Source organism: Patella vulgata, chromosome 5, assembly GCF_932274485.2.
Source record: "Patella vulgata chromosome 5, xgPatVulg1.2, whole genome shotgun sequence".
In the NCBI taxonomy this organism is placed as follows: Eukaryota; Metazoa; Mollusca; class Gastropoda; family Patellidae; genus Patella; species Patella vulgata.
This window is the reverse complement of record NC_065883.2, coordinates 35,554,055-35,580,441: the sequence shown is the minus strand read 5'-3', so window position 1 is coordinate 35,580,441 and position 26,387 is coordinate 35,554,055. Positions and strand designations below refer to the sequence as shown.

General features: G+C 36.5%; 2 protein-coding genes across 4 annotated transcripts in view; both read left to right on the top strand.

Annotated features, from left to right (window-relative positions):
• Positions 1–26,387, top strand: part of LOC126820669 (PTB domain-containing engulfment adapter protein 1) — a 106,388-nt gene that overhangs the window by 70,298 nt on the left and 9,703 nt on the right. For 2 of the 3 annotated variants that reach the window (XM_050548795.1, XM_050548796.2), the window contains exons 10-11: positions 3,204–3,278; positions 8,448–8,590. In XM_050548795.1, coding sequence (XP_050404752.1) covers positions 3,204–3,278; positions 8,448–8,590 — 218 coding nt within the window. Of the gene's footprint in view, positions 1–3,203; positions 3,279–8,447; positions 8,591–21,737; positions 23,978–26,387 lie in introns of those variants that run through there. The other variant, XM_050548797.2, reaches the window with a different exon arrangement.
• LOC126820664 (uncharacterized) lies at positions 11,464–14,173 on the top strand. The gene is made up of 2 exons (XM_050548789.2): positions 11,464–11,833; positions 12,409–14,173. Exon 2 carries the CDS (start codon positions 12,452–12,454, stop codon positions 13,901–13,903), a length of 1,452 nt encoding a protein of 483 aa, XP_050404746.2. The 5' UTR covers positions 11,464–11,833; positions 12,409–12,451; the 3' UTR covers positions 13,904–14,173.

Here is a 26,387-nt window from a genome sequence, read left to right as displayed (position 1 = left end):
AACAGTGCGCGATTCGGGTGGATACATTTTTCGTATGTTTATAGCCTACGGAATATTTTGTTGTAGCAGTGAATAGAAAATGATTAAAATGTTGTGTGGTGGCAAATAGGTTGCCAGATGGGAACACGTGGTCAATTCTTACAAAGGGAAATAACTATCAAGCTTGTATATTTACAGGATTATCAAATATTACGCCTGTACTTATTACTTCGTTAGATCGTGAACTGAATGACTGTTAAAATGTTAGCTTACAATTAGTTTATTGACTAATCTTTGATTTCTTTTAGTCTCGTCGACCGACATCAAGAGGATTAAAATGACTGTACGCAGTTGAAAGGTAAATAACGTTTGTTCAACATTTTTTTACGCCTAAATTATTTAGGATAAGAAACTTGATTCGCAGATTCCATTAAATTTGATAACTTTCTGTTAATCAATTAATATTTGATTCGCACTTACGTCGTTTTTGTTTAGCAAACTGCGATGCGATACCGCTGATCATATACCCTGTGAAATAGAAGAAATGTTAGATATAAAGAAGAATTCTGAAAGTGGTAACCCTACCAAATACGAGTATGATCTTGGTATGGATTTGGGACTTATCAGTGAAAGTAATGTTGAACTGGTGGCACTGTATGAAATGCCCGATGAAAATTATAGAACTCTCATGAGGTCATTGAATCAGAAACAGCTACATTTTGTATATGATACCTTGAATGAAATAAAACTGTCATAGAATCAGGTTTTCAGATTCTTTCTTGAGTGGCGGAGCTGGTGTATGGAAAAGTTTTTTAACAACTGCTTTGTATCAAAGTTTGTTGAGGTATTACCAAACTAAAGCAGGTGATGATTTTGAAACTATTAAGTAAATATTTTGGCGCCAACGGGCAAGGCAGCTTCTGTGTTGGAGATCTGTTTCAGTTGAAACCGGTATTTGATGGTTATATATTTGAAAATCTCGACAGTGCCTATGGAGCATTAGCGGTATAACAAAACTATACAGTTATATGGGACAACAATCACTGGTTTATTATACACAGGCACGACGTTTCGATAAGTATTCTCTTATCGGGGAAACCAAAAGACCAGTGGCATATAGCGATCAGTAAACACATTAACAGAACACAGTTTTTATGGGATACAATCACTAGTTTTATTCTAAAAAGTACGACGTTTTGACAAGTATCCTCTTATCGTTAAGATGATACTTGTCGTAATGTTGTGCTTTTAGAATAAAACTAGTGATTGTATCCCATAAAAACTGTGTTCTGTTGAAGAACAGAAAGAGAAACGCTGCAGGTTGTCGCCAGCACATGAAGGAAATAATAATGATTTGAAATACTGTGGTGGCAACTATGTAAACCCTTCACTGGACATATCACTGTGGCCTTGGTGTGTAATAGTATAGAAAAAAGCAAATTGGAAATATAAAGCTCTAATGCACTGGTTACAGTGTATAAAGCAGAAGGTATCAGCTTTATATATGCTCTTGTATTAGCAATGATATTGTAAGATTGCTAAAACAGGGTATGTATTAGCATGACAGGTGTAGGGAAGTCGGGGGAGCCTGTCTATTTTATATAAGAAAAGATAATGTTGTTGCTCATTGCAAAAAAGTTTACTGTAAATCCTACACTGGCCTTGGTGTGTTATAGTATAGAAAAATGCAATTTGGAAAGATAAAGCTCTATCACACTGTTTACAGTGTATAAAGCAGATGATATCAGCTATTAATACTATTGTATTATTGGCAAAGATATTGTAAGATTGCTAATGTATTAGCATGACAGGTGTAGGGGAGTTGGGGAGCAGCCTGTTCAATTTATATAAGAAAAAATAAGATTTTTGCCCATTGCAAATACATAAGTTGTACATACTCCACTGGTCGTATTACCATGGTCTGTGTGTATTATTGTAGAAAAATGCAAACTAATACATGTATTAGTGTAGAAAAAATGAAATTTGGAAAGATGAAAGGCTAATACACTGGTTACTGTGTATAAAGCAGAAGATATTATCTTTGAATACTGGTATGTATTTGACAAAGATATTGAAAGATTACTAATGCCATGTATTAATGTAGAAAAATGAAATTTGGAAAGATAAAAGGCTATTACACTTGTTACAGTGTATAAAGCAGAAAATATTTTCTTTGAATACTGTTATGTATTTGACAAAGATATTGAAAGATTACTAATACCATGTATTAATGTAGAAAAATTCCTCAAATGGGTAAGCTAATTACTTTATAAATATTTCATTTAATTTTTTGATTATGTAACTTTGAAAGTTGAGTATGAGAATAGTTTGTTTGAATTATTTATGTAAATATGTAATACTGTAAGGTAATATTGTCAGAAATATTGATTATGTAGACAAAAATAATGGCAACTATTGTATGTATTTTCAGGGCAAGCATTAAATATGTTTGTGTGTCTGTAGCTATCACTAATGTCATCATAATTGGTATTTAATGGTTTTATCGTTTATGGTATAGAAGATTGAGATAGATTAACCAGCATCTGTTTACTCGTTTTTCTCTTATCGTAAAATATATATACTGTATTGTGTGTTTGTGGATTATATAAACTTATTTAAAACCCCTTTCTTTTTTTTCAATCAAAAAGTCCTATTGTCCCAAACTACGCAGGATTTATTTACTGCTTTACCACACCATTGCCGCTCTTTGTACGCAAATTGTGTAAAAGGAAGGTTGTGGACCCTCTAGAGGTTACAATTTTTAACCTATTTTGATGAAACTTAAAACATATCTTTATATTCCAGAGATCTCGGTCCCTTTTGATATTTGCGCATTTCAAGCTATAACTTTCTGGATTATGACCCCTGATTGTACAAAAAAATTGTTTTTGTTTTTAGCTTGTTCTCTATCCATCTCTTGCAAAATGTGGGCATATCCTGCCTGGCAGCTGCTGGTTCCTTTAAAATTCAGTATGTCAGAAGGGTTTGATACTAGGGTTTCAATGTGTGTTGTCTTTGGGAGAATTTGTCTAGTCTTCTCTTTCCAGTTCCCATACATTTTGTTTCCTGATCTCCAAAACTCTGATCTGTGAGCAATCACATAGTTTTTATGATAGAGGCTGCAATTGATGTTCAAGCTATAGTAGTTGAATACCGGTAATAATTTTGAAAAAATTCTGATTCACAAAATGATAATAATTACCGTATTTGAAATATAATTACAGTATCACCACCACCACCTAGTGGTAGATCAAGAACTTTGATTGATTCACCTTCAACACCAACTCAGATACAATCAAGTAAGTTAATATCACAAGTTGAAAACAATCGGGTTTTAATGAGTTAGAAAGTCAAGGTTCATAGTCAGTTACCAGAAGGGTAAAGAATTCTGTAAGGATATGTCAGTGGCACCACCTTGTTTTTTTTTTTGGTCCCCCACCTTTTGAAGAAAGCTGAGGACTGTTAAAATGGGTCTATCCGTCCATCAGTCTGTCCGTCACACTTTTTGGGACAAAATAACTCTCCTTATGGGCATCCTCGCTGAAGGAATTCCCACCAGGCATCTCTATTAAAATCTTGGTTCCATGTGACCTTATTGATGGTAAGAGATCCGCATTTCGACGTATCGTGATTAAATTCCATTTTTAGCGACAAATCTAACGTTTGTCTACACACCAGTTCGTAATGAATGTACAGGAAAACAATGCTGTAAGGTAAATAAAGAGGTCACGTGGGACCGCCTCCTCTTTGGTGTCTCCTATAAATTAATGCCCCCTTATCTCTAGCGAGGATACCCATTGAGCCAAAATGTTCAAATTTAGTGTAGGTGTTTATTAGGTGAATGAGGTTAGGAGCAGAACAGTAGGACGTTAAACTCCATTTCATTTCATTTATTAGGTGAATGTCTTGATGGAGTTTAAAGATGAGAATTTTCTGCTTAAGCTAAGCAGAGATAAACAATTTCATTGGTTGATGCTTTGAGACACGATAACTTTGCTTCTAATTAAGCGAGAGTGATGAAACTTGGTGTATAGATTCATTTTATCACAATACCTTGACTAAGTTCGATGATGAGAATTTTCTGCTTAGGCTAAGTAGCGATAAGCAATTTCATTGGTCAAGATTTTGGAACATAACAACTCTGCTTTTAATTGAGGTACAATGTTTAAACTTTGTGTAGATGTTCATTAGGTGAATGTCTTGACATTCATTAACATTTTCCGCTAAAGCTAAGCAGAGCTAATTAATTGTCCCCCGCCTTTCGAAAGAAAGCAGGAAACTATTAAAATGGATCTGTCTGTCCGTCCGTCCATCCATCTGTTTGGGACACAATAACTCTTCTAATTGTGCCAGAATGTTCAAACTTTATGTGGGTGTTTATTAGGTCTATGCCAGGATGGAGTTCGAAGATCGGCATTTTCTGCTTAGGGTAAGCAGAGATAAGCCATTTGATTGGTTGATGCCTTGAGACACAATAACTTTAATTCTGATTAAGTGAAAGTGATGAAACTTGGTGTATAGTTTCATTACATCAGTACATTGACTAAGTTCGATAATGAGCATTTTCTGCTCAGGGTAAGCAGAGCGATAAGCAATTTGATTGGCCAAGATTTTGGAACACAATAACTCTCCTTATAAATGAGCTAGAATGTTCACACCTGGTGTAGGTGTTTATTAGGTCAATGCCTTGATGGAGTTAGAAGATGAGAATTTTCAGCTTAGGGTAAGCAGAGATATGCAATTTCATTGGTTGATGCTTTGAGACATGATAATTTTACTGTCAGGTTGCGGCGATAATTAGGTAAGGCGATAAGATTATCGTCTGAAATCTCAAATATCGCTTTATCACGATAATTCTAAAAAAATACCGCGATATTTTCATTTTTGAGCACAATTCACATTAAATCCGTTAAATACTCCAAAAATGAAGAAGAAATCAAATTGTGCCGATACTAGATCTATTCCATTTTCCAAATTCCACAACAGACTTTGAGACAGCCATTTTTAACGCAAGGGTGACCCGTGCACTCTACAGAAAGTTGGTTTCGACACGACTGATGGGCACACTTCAGTGGTTGTGTCTCGAACTATCAGCGGTGGAGTGTATGATACTTTAAATAGATGGGGATCACGTGGCTAAGTGGGTAAGATGCTAGCTCGCTAGCCTGGAGGTCGGGTGTTCGATCCCAGCATTGGCCGAGAAAGATCATCCAGATTTTCCGGCGTGGTTCTCCTCCCTTGTCAATGATGCAGGACGGAGGGGCTGACAAGGAAAGCTGTCTAGTCGTTCGGATGGGACGAAAAACCGAGGTCCTGTGTACACATTGGCGTGCACGTAAAAGATCCCTTGGCAGTTGGAATTCGATATAAGAGTAGGCCGTAGTGCCGCTGACCGGGCAAAATTTCCCTCATAGCACACTGTATGGCGTATGCCCATCTTCATTAGCCCAGGTTAGGAGCAGAACAGTAAGACGTTAAACTCCATTTCATTTCATTTCATTTACTTTAAATAGCCGTGGTATGTGCAATTCTCTACAAATCTATCAACTATTACAGCCGTAAAAAATCTATTGTTGACCATTTTGAATAGCAGTAAAATTTAGCTTCTTAGATATTATGTTCGTTTTATTTTTTAAATTGCTTCATCATTAACTGTACGGTTAAGAGCGGCATCTTTTAGTTTAGTACAAATAATATCTCTGAATCACTTTCGTTAGCAGGAACATACTAGCAGTAGTTTAATTTTAATTTTACAAGTTTCTTAAAAACAATTGTTGAGCTGGCTAACGTGCGTGTTTCTAAATTAAATTTCATGTTCCAGCTTTCTGTTATGTTTCGTAAAAAGGTAGTCTTGATTATCCCGACCTGTCAATCGGACGTAGAATGGTCGGTACACTGGTTAAGCGAGACTAATTTCAAAACAAGGGCACGTAAACAATCTTTTACTCAAAAGTATCTGGATGTTGTGGACTACACTTGGAACCAGTTTTAGTCTATTATTTATAGATGACTAAATGGTCATAGCTTATTAAGTACAACATGGTCATTTATTTAGTGACTATAATTGTGTGAAACTGATTTAAGGCTTGGTATATATATATATAAATATTGTGGCATAATTGTCGAGATATTTGAAGATATTTATTTATGGTGGGTCACCCTAGCAAAGGACAAACTGACCAACATTAGTCTCATGTATCAAGTACATTTCACTGAATAATATTAATCGTTATCATACACGTGTTGACTATGCTTTGATATAATCTGGTCCCATACCCCCAAGAAGAAAGCATCCACATTATTAGGGTGTCACACTGCGTAGCTTGTGTGAAACACTTTTGTTTTTGTTAAAATTATTAGGGTTTCACACTATTGTTTTTAAGATTATTATTCTTCTTACTAGGGTTTCACACTGCGTAGCTTGTGTGAAACACTATTATTTTTGTTAAAATTATTATTCTTATTATTATTCTTATTATTAGCCTTTCAGACTTTCGTCTGAAAGACTATTGTTTTTACTAAAATTATTATTAGGCTTTCAGACTTTTATCTGAAAGACTATTGTTTTTACTAAAATTATTATTATTATTATTATTTTTTTCCTGCGGGAGCCTATTTGTCCATGATCAAAACAGATGTTGGTCTGGAACCAAGTTTTCTATCGGGAAACCATGTGATGGCTACTGGATAAACTATTTTTGAAACTTCTGCGCATACCGGAAGTGACCGAACTTTGTACTTTTTCCTGGAATTAAAAATCGACCGTGGTTTTGTCAATTCTTTACCTATTTTCAAACAGATGACATTTTCGGAAACCCAGAATCTTTTCTGAGATAATGCAATGTGTGCAATGCTTATGTGGAAACCTGTTTAATGGTTTCATTGGTACCGGAAGTGACATATATTTAGGGTAATTTAGGAATATTTCCGATGACAGTTTGGCAGACTCCGAAAACACACTGCTGCTGACACGAAGAAGAGCATCTTGTCTGTCACTCATATGGGGATATTTTAGTTTAAAAAGAACATCCGACAAGTCTGTTAACCAGATATTGAGTTAATGAATATTTATTCTGTATTCCCGGCATTCCAGCAGATAAGAATAGAACGATCTGAGGTGACGATACCTACAGGAATAATCTTACCCCAGCATATATAGAGAGAGAGAAATGGGGTTTAACGTCCACTCGACACATACTAGGTCATTTCGGGACTAACATATGGTTTTTAATTTTATAATTTTTTAATTTTTTAATTCGCTTGGGCATAGAGGTCTTTAGCAGTGGGAGGAAAGCGGAGGACCCGGAGAAAACCCACGAGGTTGGACAGGCGACTCTACTCCTTGTCACGTACAACCGGGGATTCGAAACCACGCCAGTCGACTCAATGACAGACTTTATGATACAGCGCCCGCACCCTAACCATTCAGCCATCCACCCCCCCCCCCCCCAGAATATCTACATGTATATACATCTCACTATCTCACTTCATCAGTACATCTCACATACATTGCTAAATACCAAATGGATACACTAGATACATTAATCCATTTATACACCTCAAGTTATATCAATTTTATATCAGTTATTACCACAATATTGAATTTTTGAAGCACGATAATTTATTCCGGACGATAATCCATGATATCGTGATAATTTATTTTACCAATATCGTGAGATATCGCGATATTTTTTTTCTGTATCATTGCAACATTAAACTTTAGTTCTAATTAAGTGCGAGAACACTTGATGTATAGTTCTATCACATCAGTACCTTGACTAAGTTCGATAATGAGCATTTTCTACTTAGGGTAAGCAGAACGTTAAACAGTTTGATTGATCAAGACTTTGAAACACAATAACTCTCCTTCTAATTGAGGTAGAATTTTCAAACTTAGTGTAGACGTTCATTCGGTGATGCCTTGATGGAATTCGATAATAAACATTGTCAGCTTACGGTATGCAGAGATAAGCTATCTGATTGGTTGATGCTTTGGGGCATGGTAACTTTTGTTATAATTAAGTGGCAGTGATGAACTCCGAGTATAGATTCATTATATCATTACCTCGACTAAGTCGATGTATGAGAATTTTCAGCTTAGGCTAAGGAGCGATAAGCAATTCAATTAGAATGTTTTAACTTGATGTAGATGTTCATTAGGTGAATGTCTTGATTGAGTTCAATGATTGACATTTCGTGTTAAAGCTAAGCAGAGCTAAGCAATTTCATTGGTTGATGCTTTGGGACAAGATATCTTTGATTCTCTCTGATAGAGAGTGATGAAATTTAGTGTATAGTAGTTAACAATCAGTTTGATTGCTTCATACTTTTGAAAAAAATAAATGTGCGATTAATTAATGTGTCATGTATTTATTTTGGCATCTCGGCGGGGGACACCAGCCTCACTGGTGGCTTGTTAGTTTATGTGATGTATTTCTATTGGATTTTTATGTTGTATTATCTTGTAGATAAAACGGCTAATCCATTTAACTCTTCTGGATTTGGCTATCCTGGTCAAGATCCGTTTGGTATGGGAGCTTTTAATCCATCATCCACTGGATCTATAGATCAGGCCATTAAAAATGTGGACCAAGAATTATTTGATATTCAGGTAAGTTGAATTTGTGGAATATAACATACCCAGGTCCTCTTTTAGCCTACACAATTACATGACTTAGTTTAACATCCTCTTCCACACAAGGTAATATGGCATCAACACTTTATAAAATATCTGTAATTATCCACATACAACTTTGCACTGGAAAAGGTTAAATATAATTCATGGATACTATGGCTGAACCTGGAAATTGCATACAAAGTTTTTTTTTATGATTGATTTTAGTAGTTGAGGATGTCCTCTTTCAGAATCTACCGGGTAAACCTCGGTCACCCTTGAGCGTTTTGAGAAATTGAAAATGGCGTCCAAGATGGCCGCAATTTCAAATAATCCCCTATACTCCCATAGTATTTAGCAGTGATGGGATTTCGCCGGTATATTCCGGACATGTCCGATGCTATTTTCCAAATGTCCTAAATTGTCTGACCAGGAATATGCCCAATCGGACATCAAGACATGTTGAATAATATTCAAAATTCTAAAATGAATATAATGTACTGGGTTTATAACTACCACTCAACCCGATTATCGTTCATAATAGGCTGGATTGATTAGGTAATTAAGTGATCAACATATTTATCGTGTTATACCGTCTATACACCTACGGTGGACGCTCTAGAGGCCAAAGTTAATATCTGATTGACTTTAAATTTATACACGGTGTTTAAGGTCTTGAGACGAAGAAGCCTATTGAAAAATCTTGTGGACGCTCTAGAGGCCAATGTTAATATCTGATTGACCTAAAATTTATACACAGTGTTTAAGGTCATGAGACGAAGCCTAATGATTTTCAGCGATTTCAGATAATTACTTCCAGAGTTATGGCCCTTGATCACTTTGAAAAATCTAGTGGACACTCTATAGGCCAAAGTTAATATCCGATTGACTTTAAATTTATACACAGTGTTTAAGGTCATGAGACGAAGAATCCTATTGGTTTTCAACGATTTCATCCGATTGACTTCAGATTGATACACAGAGTTTAAGATCTTGAGACGATCAAGTATATTGATTTTCAATGAATTTTTATGTCTTGAACAGCTAAATCCATGATGCTAAAAGTTTGGTATACAAAACGTTAGCATGGGGCAGAACTTTATAAAAACAAACAAATTCTAATGGTTTTCTGATAATTACTTCACGAGTTGTTGCTCTTAATCAGATTTTAGTGTATTATAAATGTTTCATTACCGTAAAAAGTAAAAATATGCAACAACTCTTGTTGACTGCCCGGACGATTTAGCTGTTGTGGGCGTATGTTTCGTTGCCTGGCAACCTATCTTTTATTATGTATGAATTTGAATATTTTGTTGACATGTGATTCTTAATTGTGGTTTGAAAATGCCTGCTTAAATAACGACAAGAGTTATGCCCCTTATCGAGAAAAATAAGTCCAACAAGAAAAATTTTGAAATCCCATCCCTGGTATTTAGTCGAGGATGCTAATTTTGGTGTCTTAACAATATGTTTTGGGTCCAAGGAATACACTGAAATTGGTCATTATTTCGTAGGGTGATTATTAGATGATGGTAAAATCCAATATCCTTTATTCATGTTTCTGGCAGCACAAGCGCAAAATACTGTATATTCTAAGATATCCCTAGTGCAGCTACAAGCAAGCGTACTACATGGGGTGTAACTCTTGCATCCACATCTGATGAGCCACATGACAGACTACGGAACAAGTTAACCAGTTGTAATGTTCTCAAATTAGTATCCTTCACCCAGCAATATATACTCTTCAAAAAAAGTAGGGGATATTCAGAAACAATACAAAACTGCAGAAATGCACTGCTGTTTTTAATAGAGGTAAACAGTTCATATGGGTGGCTTTTCTGACGGCCCCATTTCACTCGCAAAGAGATACACTGTCAAAAGTGAAAATGGAAGTTTTTGATTTTTGTCTTAATAAATAGTAATTGCTCCACCAATCCTCAGACATTCAGCAATTTGTCATGGCATGCTCCTAATCAACCGTGCAATCGCGATTTGGGGCAATCTGACCCACTTCTCTTGCAGTGCCACGGCCAATTCTTGCAGTGTTGTCGGTAGACGTTGACAAGGTCAGGACTCATGGCTGGCCAAGACATGGACAATATGGTGATGCAGGAGGTAGTCATTCACGACACGAGCACGGTGGGCACGGGCATTATCGTCTTGAAAGATGAAACGTCGACCTGCACGTTGAGCAAAGGGCAGAACTATCAGTGCCAGGATGTGGTCACAGTAGTACACACCAGTGACCCTTCCTTGAACAATATGCAAGTCTGTTATGCCAGTCATGGTGATTCCTCCCCACACCATAACAGACCCACGCCCGAATCTGTCATGCTGTCTGAGGTTAACATTAGCATGACGCTCATTCACACGCCTCCAAACGCGAGAACGCCTATCGGTGAAATCCAGAGTAAATCTGGACTCATCTGAACATTACACGCGCCCATCGACGATTACCCCAATTTCTACGCTGCCTACACCATTGACGCCTGTAAGCCATGTGCTGGCGAGTTAATGGAGGCACAACACTTGGTCGTCGCGCATGTAAATGGGCTGCATGTAGCTGATTGGTACAAGTTTACAGAAAGCTGATTGGCCGTTTGTCCTCGATTTCGCAGGACCTGTGTACGAATGTCTCGATACTGGGCTTGTGTAGTGGCTCTAGGACGACCTGAACAAGCTCTATCATCAAAATTGTGTGTTTGTTGGTACCGGTTCCACAGTCTGCTGATCACAGACTGTGAAACATTAAGTATGTTGGCTACTGTTCGCTGTGTAGAACCCATTTGAAGCATGCCAATAGCGCATAGACGTTCATCATGTTAAAGATGTCTCGTTGCAAATAGCCCAATTCGCAAATAGGAATTCTGGGATAGGGTCAAGGTCGCCTTGTTGTAAACAAAGACACACGTGACATGGCCGATCAATTGACAGACGTCAAATTTGACGAAATAAATCTTTGGAATATCCAATCTTTAAAAGACTTTTGTCGGAAAAAAGGATTGAGAGTAAATGGGAGCAAACAAGAATTAGTAGCTCGTGTTTTTGCTGGATTGGAGTTTGATTTACCCGACAAAACCACGAAAGATGAAGAACTTCGCCTCAAAGCCCGATCCTACCAATCCTTGTTGTATGCAGGTGGAATCAAACTCCCTGATCCATTTTCTGAACTTACGGTCGGTTGGATAAATGAAAATAATGGTAGAAAGTCTTGGCCACCGACGATGTATTGTGATATATGTGAGTATTTATAATAATGATTGTGTGTTAACACTGTTATCGCTTCCCCAATTTTAAAGTAAATCATTCAATGACAGAACCGTACTAATCTAGTTAAAATATTAAGTACCGGTATCCAATGATATTGAGAGTTGATAATATATAATGGTCTTGTCATGTCAATATGTCTAATTACTGATATTATATTATAACATTTAAAAGGCCTAAAGAAAGACCAGCAATAGGCAAATTTAGCTCTTGAATAATGTATCTTTAACAATTCAAATTTTATATGATAAGTATTCCAAATATTTTAGATAAATAGAGAGAGAGTTGTTGTTGTTTAACCTCAACTCGACACAAACTAGGTCATTTTGTGACTATCATATTGTATAATTTCAATTGAATAATTCACGTAATTTAAGGGTCTTTAGCAGTGGTAGGAAACCAGAGGACTCGAGACCCCCCCCCCCCCCATACGAGTATGAAAGAATCTATTTGTTTAATATCTGTGATTCTTATAATTAATAACAATAATGATAATAATTTGAAAATAATACATGTATCATAATGTTAATTATTTCTTATCATTTCAGATTAGGGGCAACCTGTAACCATGTTGCGGCAGTTTTATTTAAGATGGATTACTATTGGAGGCAAGGATTAACAAATAAAGCGTGCACAGACACTATTTGTTCTTGGAATAAATATGGATCACATAAAACTGTGTTACAACCAGTACTAGCCAAAAATCTTCAATGGCGTAAACCTAAATTTGGTAAACAAAAAACTGAGCATTTAAACTTATTGAAATCAATAGAAACTTCAGATCCATTTTCTTTTGAAGAGATCAAAGAGGCTCTTTTGCCAGTTTGTCCTAAAGCTGTGGTTTTTCAAGGTCAAAAGGATATCTCACCAGATGACATTTTCCATGTGGATGTTAGTACATCAGCCCCGCCTCCACTATGCGATATGTTATATATTTGTAAATCACAGACAGAAATAAAGTCTGTTTTAGAAAGTTTTAGTGATGAAAATGTTAAATTGATTGCAGAAAGTACAGTTGGTCAGTCAGATAATAACTTATGGGCTTCTCATCGAAAATGTAGGATTACCTCATCTTTTGTTCATGATGTGTTTACTAGGATCAATTCCTTGAAATCTGGGAAAAGGGGGGACAACATTACATCAGTATTGATGAAAATTCTGCATTCAGAATCTTTTGATTACAAGAAAGTACCCCAATTGAAATATGGTATAGAAATGGAGTCAGAGGCTAAAATGTCTTATACTAAGTTTATGCTTTCTTCCGGACACAGCAATTTTTGTGTTTTAAATGTGGGACTTATAGTTCTTCAAGACAAACCACAATATGGTGCTTCTCCAGATGGCATAGTGTCTTGCTCATGTTGCCAAGATGGTTTGGTTGAAATTAAATGTCCAATGTCGATAGCACATACTTGTCCATCGGAATCAAATCTGCCATACTTGGTAAACATAGGAGAATTATGCTCACTGAAGAAAACCCATAAATACTACTCTCAAATCCAGTGGCAGATGGGAATCAGTCATTTGCCATGGTGTGATTTCTTTGTGTACACTAGGCATGGTCATTTTCTGGAAAGAATCCCATTTGATGAAAAGCATTTTAAGAATATAATTTGTAATTGTGATCAATTTTACTCAGAATTTGTTATACCAACTATTTTGAATAAATCGGGGGATTATAATATTGATGTTCAGGTCGATGTTCACAATATCTCTGATGCCGAGTACGATGTTCACAATATCTCTGATGCCGAGTACGATATTCACAATATCTCTGATGCCGAGTACGATAATTACATGAAAATTACTAAACCCATTACTAATCAAGTAAACCCACCATGTAAGCGAAGAAAGACCAAACACTCCCCATTGCCTATATATTTGTGTGAAATATGCTTAAATGTATGTGTTTCAGAAGATAGTATTGATAATTCAGATTGTAATAGTGTTTTATGTGACAAATGTTTACTGTGGTACCATTTCAAATGTGTTGATTACATTGATGGCAGTGAGGATGAGTGGTTTTGCCCAAACTGTAAATAAATGTTAAATTGGCATTAATTTTCAAGATTATCAGATCTAACTCCCTTGACAATCTATATGTTTGGGTATTACATAAAAAATAAGATAGCAAGTAATATGTTTTCATATTTTAATCTTGATATTTGTACATGTAATAATCATATATAAAACAATTTATTAATAGTACGTGTAATAATCATAAATAAATAATATATCAACATATCAATTGTACTGTACATGTAATAATCATAAATAAAACAACATCAATAGTACATGTATATTCATAAATAAAAAAATATATCATTATCAATAAATGAGTTACCTTTTATCTCAAATGAAATAAAAATTAAATGGGGTTTAGTGTCCTAGTTTTCAGCACCATACCTGGGCTAATGAAATTTGTTCAGAATTCAGACTACTCTTTATTTTCATTTTTAATGGTTGAGGGATCTTTGACGTACTGCAATTGGTATATATGGGACCTTGTGTATTCATACCATCTGAACAACTAGACAGGTGGTTGGGTGGTTTAATGCATGCACTTTAGATCATAAGGTCTGTCACAGAGTCAAGTGCCGTGGGTCCAAGACAAAGCTTGTGCATCACTTGACAAGAGGTGGATACAAATTTACTATTATTGCACAAACTGTCAAAATATCATCAATTAAAGGAGCCATAGAAATCGGAAGTGTCTGCGAAAGGATTCTAAACCATTTCATCCTATTTATCGCTCTTTCTACGTGAATGCGAAGATTTGCTACTTTTTTAGTCTTTAAAACATTATCTTTGGTCATTTGCTCCATGCCTCTGGCTCCGGGTGGTATGTATAATGAAGCTCCTCTGATCATTAGTTCTTCAGCTATTGGAAATCCTCTGTCAGCTAATACGGTATCTCCTCTTTCTACGGTGTCTAAGTATCCTGATTCTAAAACGACAGACTTGTCACTTGTTCGGCCCCCCCAAGCAGGAGATATAAACTGTATTATACCAGTAGGTGTAATATCAATCAGGCATTTCAAGGTATTATGATGCTTATAGTCTGACCACGTGCTTGCCTGTACATCATGACTATTAGGTTTTTCAATAAACATTTCTGTGCAGTCTATTATTCCCCGAGCATTGGGTACAGTTTCTTTGAAACAGTCAGGCAAAGTTGCCTTTACTTCTTCCATAGTGGGGCGAAATATGAGACACTTGAACTGATGAGCTAAGAATTTGAGGTAAGTCGTTATGATTTGTGAACATACACTAGCACTTATATTAAATATCACTGCTATTAGTTCATTTGTAAGATTAAGCTGCAGCTTCAAAAAAACAACCATTAATTCTTGAGTTATTGTTAATTTCCTTGCAGGTCCAGGTTTGGTTTTAGATGATGTGTTCATTTTATTCACTCTTGATGACATTACTTTCAAGCTCTGGCGCCCTTTCCAGTATCTGAGGTATTTGGCTTTTGGGGTTAAGACTTTAACCAAAGTCAAAAATAGCTTCTTACTAGGCATTCCAAGAAATCGTTTTACATTTTTATCGGATTCCATTAACACCTTGTGAATGGGTTTTGGCTGTAAACAACTTTTCTCTTCTTTAAGCTGCTCTTCAAGTGACAAAATCTTTTCTTTTAATAAACATATCTGTCTTTCTTTTTTAAGACAACCCTCACAGCTACAATCTAGAGTACAATCACATTTACTTCTAAAATTATATTGGTGATCATGATTAATATCCTCCAGATGCTGATTACTGGTCTTTGGCTTAGATTTTGGTGTCTCTGTCACTGTAAATCGCTGTATTGGAGGTTTTCTGGAGTTAATTGTCTCTGCCATGTTATATCCCATGTGGACAGTAGGATATGGATTATTTAATGTTGGTGTTCCGTCCACAAAGTGGTCCGAACATATTCTGCTATAAGTTGTGGGCTGCCAATTAGCATTACCAGTTTTTCTGTTTACATTTTTTATCCATTTCAGTCTTAAATCTTTCTGTGTTTTATTACTCGGGAACGAGAAAAATTGGAAAGGCTCTTTGCAAACACATTCGTCCTGCCTTTTGTTGTGAACAGGGCATGTTGACTTCGCCCATCTCTGCAGTTTATAGTAAGAATTTGAACAACCTACCACGGCACAATTTGCCATAGTCACGAGCCCACGACGTCTGCCGTGTTTGTTTACAAAAAAACGGAAGTAACGTCACGCATGCGCATTAATAACTGCGAATGGGGTTATTAAACGTAACACACTAAAGCAAAGATACGCTAAACAGTAAATCTTATGCAGGAACCGATAGGAAAGCAAACATGGATAGGATAAACCAGCACGTGGCAGTTTTCATCAACCCTTCCTTGAAGTGTCAAATTTGACAATGAACCCTCAATCTACCCCTCCCACGTGTATGGTGCTATTGCATGTCGCACTTGCAGCTCAGTGGTTCTGTTGGGGTGATAATTTCTTCATCTTTGAACATACTCTCAAAGCATGTCCATTGTCAATGACTATTTATCATATCACAACCTGCATAGGTATTTGCATTTCAATATCCCCTACTTTTTTTGAAGAGTTAGTTCCAGGTCAAGTTCCGACAGATTACGATCTTCCAGTGAATGCCTCACAATAGCTTGGTGATGACATCTTTTCACTTTCCCTACAAATGCATCATTCGTTAGAGCAAGACTACATGGTTTAGGTAGGGATGATGATTATGCATTTCCAGTTCTGGATGCCTATACCTTCCAGCGTGTTTCAGGCATCGATTTTCAAGAGCTCTGTCCATATCAAGCTGACAAGAATCGCGTTACAATGGACTCACCAATCAAGGAAAGAACAACGGTTGACATTGGTCAAACTACGGTGAAACACTTGTCAATTATCATTGAAATCCTGCAAGCTTATGCTCTTACTGGATATGACACAGTTACATGCTGCTACGTGTCTTGGGGAAAGGAACAGCTTTGAAAGTGGTGAGAGGTTGATTGTATTCTCTCTCACTCTTCGGGGTAGTAGACGCTCCAGTAGAAAAATGAGCTCATCACCAAGCTATTTATTGTGTGGCGTTCACTGGAAGATGGTAATCTGCCGGAACTTGATCCGGAACTGTATTGCTGGTTGAAGGATACTTAATTGAGAACAATACAACCAGCCATCTTGCTTCCGGAGTCTGTCATGTGGCTCATCAGATGAGGATGCAAGTACAGAAATTCACGCGAATCTCCGAATCTAATACAATGAATCGGCCACATGGTATCACAAATCAATCTACTTTTGGCTAATATTGCAACTTTAATTATTACTTGTTAATACAATGAATCGGCCACATGGTATCACAAATCAATCTACTTTTGGCTAATATTGCAACTTTAATTATTACTTGTTAATTAAGAATTGTTGGCTACAACAACAGTCATACACCTTCGTGAGAATTGGCCATATGTGGTTCATAATCCGAGTAATTAGCACATTTAACGGTGATTTTAATAATCCGGTAAAAAAATCAAAACAAGCTTGCTGATAATTCATAAAAGGTTTAGTAAAAGTCGCCACGTGGTGAGTGAAGACAATCTTGCATGGTTTGAAAATCGCGCATCTTCCACACTCTGTCCGTGTAAATTCCAGGTACCAATAGATAAAATAATAACCGGATCATACATTGATGGATTCACTGACCAGTTGTTAGGTAAATTTAAATCTTCATTGAATAAAAACCCGTTATAGAACACTGAATACATGGATTGAGAAACAGTGGATATTTTCCCATGTCAATGACATGTGACTTAATAAACCAGTACGTTCTAAATAGCATTTACCATTATGATTTTTTTTATTTTATATACATGCTGATAGAGGCTTAATTTTAAAAATATTATTGAAGGCTATATCATAGTCGTACAGAATTTTATTTTATAGCAATTTCAGTTATGGTTGTCACGTGATCATTGTGTCGTTTGTCTATCATCGACAAATGAATAAAAACTTTTGCATGTTACGTGACTAGTTACGAGATGGACAAAAGACTACAAATTGTGCTATGAAGAAATGCCATGGTGCTGTATCAACTTATTTTGACTACGGCATTTTCTGGTATTACTTTTGACACAATTTAAGTGTTTACCAAAAACTCCATCTGATTATGTTATTATTTGTCCCCCGCCTTTCGAAGAAAGCAAGGGACTATTAAAATGGGTTCGTCCGTCTGTCTGCCTGTCTTTCCGTCTGTCCGTCTGTCTGTCCGTCACACTTTTTGGGACACAATAACTCTCTTCCTAATTGAGCTAGAATGTTCAAACTTGGTGTATGTGTTTATTAGGTCAATGCCTTGATGGAGTTCGAAGATGAGCATTTTCCGCTTAGGGTAAGCAGAGATAAGCAATTTGATTGGTTGATGCTTTGGGACACGATAACTCTCTTCCTAATTGGGCTAGAATGTTCAAACTTGGTGTATGTGTTGATTAGGTCAATGCCTTGATGGAGTTCGAAGATGAGCATTTTCCGCTTAGGGTAAGCAGAGATAAGCAATTTGATTGGTTGATGCTTTGGGACACGATAACTTTTAATTGAGCTAGAATGTTCAAACTTGGTGTATGTGTTTATTAGGTCAATGCCTTGATGGAGTTCGAAGATGAGCATTTTCCGCTTAGGGTAAGCAGAGATAAGCAATTTGATTGGTTGATACTTTGGGGCACGATAACTCTCTTCCTAATTGAGCTAGAATGTTCAAACTTGGTGTATGTGTTGATTAGGTCAATGCCTTGATGGAGTTCGAAGATGAGCATTTTCCGCTTAGGGTAAGCAGAGATAAGCAATTTGATTGGTTGATGCTTTGGGACACGATAACTTTAGTTCTAATTAAGTGAGATTGATGAAACTTGGTGTATAGTTTCATTACAGTAATACCTTGACTAAGTTTGATAATGTCCCCCGCCTTTCGAAGAAAGCAGGGGACTATTAAAATGGGTTCGTCCGTCTGTCTGTCTGTCCGTCCGCCTGTCTGTCCGTCCGCCTGTCTGTCCGTCACACTTTTTGGGACACAATAACTCTCCTTCTAATTGACCTAGAATGTTCAAACTTGGTGTAGGTGTCTATTAGGTCAATGCCTTGATGGAGTTCGAAGATGAGCATTTTCGGCTTAGGGTAAGCCGAGATAAGCAATTTGATTGGTTGATGCTATGGGACACGATGACTTTAGTTCTAATTACGTGAGAGTGATGAAACTTGGTGTATAGTTTCATTACATCAATACCTTGACTAAGTTCGACAATGAGCATTTTCTGCTCAGAGTAAGCAGAGCGATAAGCAATTTGATTGGACGAGACTTTGGAACACAATAACTCTCCTTCTATTTGAGCTAGAATGTTCAAACTTGGTGTAGGTGTTTATTAGGTCAATGCCTTGATGGGGTGTGAAGATGAGCATTTTCTGCTTAGGGTAAGCAGAGATAAGCAATTTGATTGGTTGATACTTTGGGACACGATAACTTTAGTTCTAATTAAGTGAGAGTGATGAAACTTGGTGTATAGTTTCATTACATCAATACCCTGACTAAGTTCGATGATGAGAATTTTCAGCTTAGGCTAAGGAGCAATAAGCATTTTGATTGGTTAAGACTTTGGAACATAACAACTCTTCTTCTAATTGAGGTAGAATGTTAAAACTTGATGTAGATGTTCATCTTGACTTAGTTCAATGATTAACATATCGTGCTAAAGCTAAGAAGAGATAAGCAATTTCCTTGGTCGATGCTTTGGAACAAGATAACTTTGATTCTATCTGATAGAGAGTGATGAAACTTAGTGTATAGTTTATAATCAGTTGATTGCTGGATACTTTTGAAAAAAAATAGATGTGCGATTAATTAATATGTGTCATCTATTTATTTGGGGATTTCGGCGGGGGACATCAGCCTCACTGTTGGCTTGTTATCACTGTTGTTGTATTTTGGTGTTTTACATTAACACAATAAACACAATTTTGTTTTTTAGACAGTATTATTAATTAAGATTCGGAGGATTCGTGCAGATTCCATATATGAGAATCCTCTTAGATTTTCGCAAAAAATGGCGAATTTCTAGCCATTGTAGTACACTTGTAGCTGCACTAAGAATGGCTTAGAATATACAATATGTTGCGCTTGTGCTGTTGCAGCCAGAAACACGACTAAAGGATTAAACTGAATATTGCTTAGTTTTGTGGGTGTTATTTTTGTGTTGGTTTTTTAAATTTTCACAAAACAGTCTGTGTCCCCCTTTTCATGCTGGCCCATCTAGCCCTGGAACCTCTTATAGGCATGTATGTGGTGTTATCACTCATATGCTCCTATATCCAGAAATATATAGTTTGTCTCCAGATATAGTTGGGTTTGGTGAAATTATGGCCCTCAACCACCACTGACGAGTTAAAGGGCCATATTGTCTGGCATTTTGGGTTTTACTATTATCTAATCACCCCACAACATAATGAACGATTTCAGTGTATTCCCTGACCCCAGAAACATACAAGACACCAAAATTATCATCCTAGATTAAATACTATGGGGGTTATTTGAAATGGCGGCCGTCTTGGACGCCATCTTGAATTTCTCAAAACGCTCAAGGGTGACCGAGGTTCACCTAGCAGATTCTGAAAGAACACCCTAGGCTACTAAAATCAATCATAAAAAAAAACTGGGTTTGGCGACTAGACTATTTAGGTTGTGAACACATTGAACATTTTTTTATACACCCACATTTTTATGTGGACGTATATTGTCGTTTCTCCTGTCCGTCAGGACATCTGTCCACAGTATTTTTGTGGATAATCTACTGCTCACAATTTTTATCCGATTTTGACGCAACATGAAATATAGGTTTATCTACCAAAGGTCTTGACTCCTTTTGATATTGGCATGTATCGTAGAGTAACTTCATGGATCAATGTACGAAAATAACGTTTTAAGCTTGTGGACACTCTAGAGGTTACAATTTGTCTCCGATTTTTGATGAAGTTTGAAATGTATGTTTATAACCAAAATATCTCAGTTTCTTTTGATATTCCGCATATCGGAGTGTGACTTCATGGATTATGGTCCCTGAATGTACGAAGAAATCGTGATGTTAGCTTATGAACCCTCTAGAGGTCATAATCTTTATCCAGTTTCAAAAATCGTTTAAATATATCATCGTTACCCCTGATGATGGTTGAGTTCGAATTCCGTAAAAATCGGACCAAAACTGCCCAACAATATTGGGGGCGGCTGTATGGCCGAATGGTTAGCATGTGCACGCTGTTTCGTAAGGTCTCTCATTGAGTTAACTGGCAATGAACACGAATAGTATAAAAGTATGTAATACCTAGGTTGTGGACCCTCTAGAGGTCACAATTTTTATCCGATTTTGATGAAATTTAAAATATATGATTTTATTCCAAAGATCGCGGTTCCCTTCGATATTCGCGCACATCAGATCATAACTTCGTGGATTTTGGCCCCTGATTGTAGCTTGTAGACCCTCTAGAGGTGACAATTTTTATCCAATTTAAAAAAAAACGTTTAAATACATCACTGTTGCACCGTAATGAAGGTTGAGTTCGAATTTTGGGAAAATCAATACAAAACTGCCCAACAAAATGGCCGCACCTTGTACGCAATTGGTGTACAAGAATGTAATACGAAGGTTGTGAACCATCTAGAGGTCACAATTTTTGTCCGCTTTTGGTGAAACTTAAAATATATGTTTATATATTCACGCATTCCAGACCATTACTTACTGGATTATGGCTCTGTACGAGAAATGTTTTTTTTTTGTTGTTTTTTTAGCTTCATCTCTGTCCATCTCTTGCAAAATGTGGGCGTATCTTGCATGCTAACCGCTTGTTTACCTTATTATTTTCAGGCTGGTTTTAGTCAGGGCTTGTCATTTGGTACTGATGATTTTTCTTTGGAGGATTTGGATCCATTGAATTCAAAATAAAAGATGCTCATCAACACAGCTCAGAATGTTTTATCATTAAGTTTATTATTACTTGGCTTTTTAAAACAATGAGAGTTCTAGTCTAGTTGTTACAATATTTAAGAATGGATCTGGTAGATTTATTTAATCTAATGTTATTGAGAATCATAAAGTTGTTATATATACTGGATTATTGCTTAAAGTAAATCACTTTATATAGATCTAAGTTATTGAAAGAAGTTTTAAAATTGTTTAAACATACATTGTCCCGAAAGTATTTATTGGGTGGTTATTTCCAGTAAAAGTATAACAAATGTGGTACATATGAAAAATATAGACACCCAATCTTACTAGAAAAATACTGGATTACCTGAAAAACACCAATGGCAAAAGGGGGGTTGGATGGCCGAATGGTTAGCATGCGCGCGCTGTATCATACGCTCTGTCATTGAGTCAACTGGCGGGGTTTCGATTCCCCGGTTGTACGTGACAAGAAGTTGGGTCGCCTGTCCAACCTCGTGAGTCCTCCCTCTGCTAAAAAGACCCCTACGCGTTATTAAATAAAATTGAACCATGTGTTAGTCCCGAAATGACCTAGTTTGTGTTGAGTGGACGTTAAACCCCATTTCTCTCTCTCTCTCTCTCCAATGGTGCAAGCACTGGGCAAAAATGTCAGGGTGTTGTCTGCCAGCTTATTGTGTGCTAGCTTGACTGAGGGAGCGGTTGTTATTTCTTGATCAAATGGTTAGGCGATGTTGGGAACATTGAGGGGTGTCAACGTACAAAAGACTGTTATTAAACGACGGAATTAGAAGTTGAAAGAAAATAATTAAGAATTTACTTAGGCCTCAATATGTGTGATAAATGGACAGTAAGTAATGAAAAATACATTCTGAAAAATGGACCCTCCCCCAATGAATTGAGGTCATAGACATGGCGTCTAACAACAGTTTATTTATAGCTTTAGGTATCTCCCCGCGAAAACAAAGTTTCGAGAGGGATATGAAGCAAATTTTTGATGGATAAATTAGTTTGAATATGTTTTTATACACCCACATTTTCATGTGGACGTATATTGTCATCGTCCCTGTCTGTCCGGACGCCCACAATTGTTTGTGGACACTCTACAGGTCACAAATTTTATCTGATTTCAATGAAACTTGAAATATAGGTTTATCTCCCTAAGATCTTGGTTCCTTTCGATATTGTTTGTATTGGACCATATTGGCATGTATCGGAGCGTATCTTCATGGATTATGGCCTCTTGATTGTACAAAAAATTGTGTTTTTAGCTTGTGGTCCCTCTAGAGGTCACAATTATTATCTGATTTAAAACACTGTTCGAATATATCACCGTTTGAATATTTCACCGTTACACCCTAATGATGGTTGTGTTCGAATTTCACCCAGTTTTGATGAAACTTGAAATGTATGTTTATAACCCAAAGACCTTGGTTCCTTTTGATATTCGCGCATATCAGATCATAACTTCCTGAATTATGTCCCCAAAGATCTCAGTTCCTTTCGATATTTGCCCATATCTTCCTGGATTAAGGCCCCTGATTGTACAAAAAATCACATTATTTTTTTTTTAGGTCGTTATCTGTCCATCTCTTGCAAAATGAGGACGTATCTTGCATGGCAACCGCTTGTTAGTCCAACTATATCATCAAATCACACAATTTGTACACAGGAAAGTTTCTCTAATTGATGTGTTTTGAAAATTATTTAACATTAATTAATCTTCCACCAAAAGTGTATACGGTACACATGAACATTCCTGCACATTCCATATTTTATTATGTTATGTTATTAAATTATAATAGAGGATCTAGTTACTTTATGTTTTTATATTTAATTGAAATACAAACTTGATGAGACTGGATGGTTACATTCAAATTGGCTGAAGGGTACATAATATTTATGTCATAATAATTTGTGTAAAAGCATAACAAAATATAAGGGGAACATTTTTTCTGAATAACATCATGTAATACATTCAAATTTTTTTTTTTTATCTTTATTTTTAATAAAAGAATTTTTTATCCTTTATAATAATCTTTTGATTCTTTGCATTTTGCCATTAACTTTTTTTGAGAAATGAATTTTGTGTTTGATTAATAATATTAATTGTAAATATGATGCATGATATTACTTAATAATAAAATCAAAATTTTCCTGATTGAGCATGTTCAAACATTAGTTTACACAGGCCTAGAATGTTCTTTAGGATTTTATAGAAAACTACACTGGTAATCTATGACTTTTTGCTAAGGATATCTTCGATTGACAGCCGACTAATGCCATCATTAAACAGATAACTGAGCCAAACATCACTCTCACTTAATTAAAACCAAAGTTATTGTGCCCAAAAGCATCAACCAATCAGATTGCTTATCGTAAGCAGACAATGTTTATCATCTAACTCCATCAAAACATTCACCTAATGAACGCCTACACCAAGTTTAAACATTCTAGTTCAATTAGAATGAGAGTTATTGTGTCCCAAACCATCAACCAATCAAATTGCTTATCACTGCAGAAAATGTCCATCTTCGAACTCCATCAAGGCATTGACCTAATAAACATATACACCAAGTTTGAACATACTAGCGCAATTAGAAGGTGTTCCAAAGTCTTGGCCAATCAAATTTCTTATCACTCTGCTTATCCTGAGCAGAAAATGCTCATTATCGAACTTAGTCAAGGTATTGATTTAATGAAACTATACACCAAGTTTCATCACTCTCACTTAATTAGAACTAAAGTTATTGTGTCCCAAAGCATCAACCAATCAAATTGCTTATCTCTGCTTACCCTAAGCAGAAAATGCTCATCTTCAAACACCTAGACCAAGTTTGAACATACTAGCTCAGTTGAGACGCACTACCGACTCTCATCTGTGAACAGAACAGTTCTCCATTGCCTGTGTCACCAGTTCTGGTGTTGTTGGGCAAACTATAGACGTTCACTTCGATGGCGAGGTGTGAGGATCGGTCCACGGTAAGGTCAAATACAATGGATGTTCTCTCTGGTGAGACGTCTGCGCACTGTATCGGTACCTTGAGGGTCTTCCGTGTGTTCCCACTAAATGACGTGCTGTCTCAGATGCCTGTGTGAAGGGATTCTGCACATGCTGTCGCACAACATGGCGGCCTTGTGGTAACCCTTGGTCTACCAGTTCAAGGGCAATCATCCATAATTCAGGAAGATACAATCCGATACACATGATTATCGAAAGGAACCAAGATCTTTGGGTTATAAACATGTATTTCACCTTTCATCAATATAGTAAAAAAATTGTGACCTCTAGAGGGTCCATAACCTTTATTTACCAGATGTTTACACTATTTGCGAACACAACCAAAATTACGGTGTAATAGTGATATATTTGAACTTTTTTTAAATCGGATAATAATTGTGACCTCTGGAGGGACCACAAGCTAAAAATGTGATTCTTTATACATTCAAGGGCAATAATTCAGGAAGATACACACAGATACATGTGAATATCGAAAGGAACCAAGATCTTTGGGTTATAAACATGTATTTCAACTTTCATCAAAATCGGATCAAAATTGTGACCTCTAGAGGGTCCACAACCTTGATTTACCAGATGTTTACACTATTTGCATACAAGGGGCGGCCATTTTGTTCAGCAATGTTGGCCCGATTTTCATGAAATTCGAAGTCAACAAACATTACGTTGTAACGGTGATATATTCGAACGTTTCTTTAAATCAAATAATAATTGTGACCTCTAGAGGGACCACAAGCTAAAAACGCGATTTTCTGTACAACCAGAGGCCATAATTCAGGAAGTTACGATTCGATATACGCGAATATTGAAAGGAACCAAGCTTTTTGGGTTATAAACATGCATTTCAAGTTTCATCAAAATCAGAAGAAAATTGTGACCTCTAGAGGGTCCACAACATTGATATACCATATTTTTACGCTATTTGAGTACGAGGGGTGGCCATTTTGTCTGTCAGTTTTGGTCCAGTTTTTACGAAATTCGAACTCAACCACCCTTAGGGTGTAATGGTGATATACTAAAATGTTTTTTTAAATCGGATAAAAATTATGACCTCTATAGGGTCCACAACCTTGATATACCATATTTTTACGCTATTTGAGAACGAAGGGCGGCAATTTTGTCTGTCAGTTTTGGGCCGATTTTCACTAAATTCGAACTCCGCCGTCCTTAGGGTGTAACGGTGATATAATACGTTTTTTGTAAATCGGATAAAGATTATGACCTCTTTAGGGTCCACAAGCTAAAAACACGATTTTTCGTACAATCAGGGGCCATAATTCAGGAAGTTACGGTCCGATATGCACGAATATCGTCAGGAATAAGATCTTTGGGTTATAAACTTACATTTTAAGTTTCAAAAAAATTGGATAAAAATTGTGACCTCTATAGGGTCCACACCCTTGATATACCATATTTTTACGCTATTTGAGAATGAACGGCGGCCATTTTGTGATTTTTCGTACAAACAGGGGCCATAATCCATGAAGTTTCGATCCGATACATGCCAATGTCGAAAGCAACCCAGATCTTTTGGAGATATACCATATATTTTA

Excerpts from the sequence above, each read along its gene's own strand:
- LOC126820664 (XM_050548789.2), top strand. The coding sequence starts at position 12,452 with ATGGATTACTATTGGAGGCAAGGATTAACAAATAAAGCGTGCACAGAC.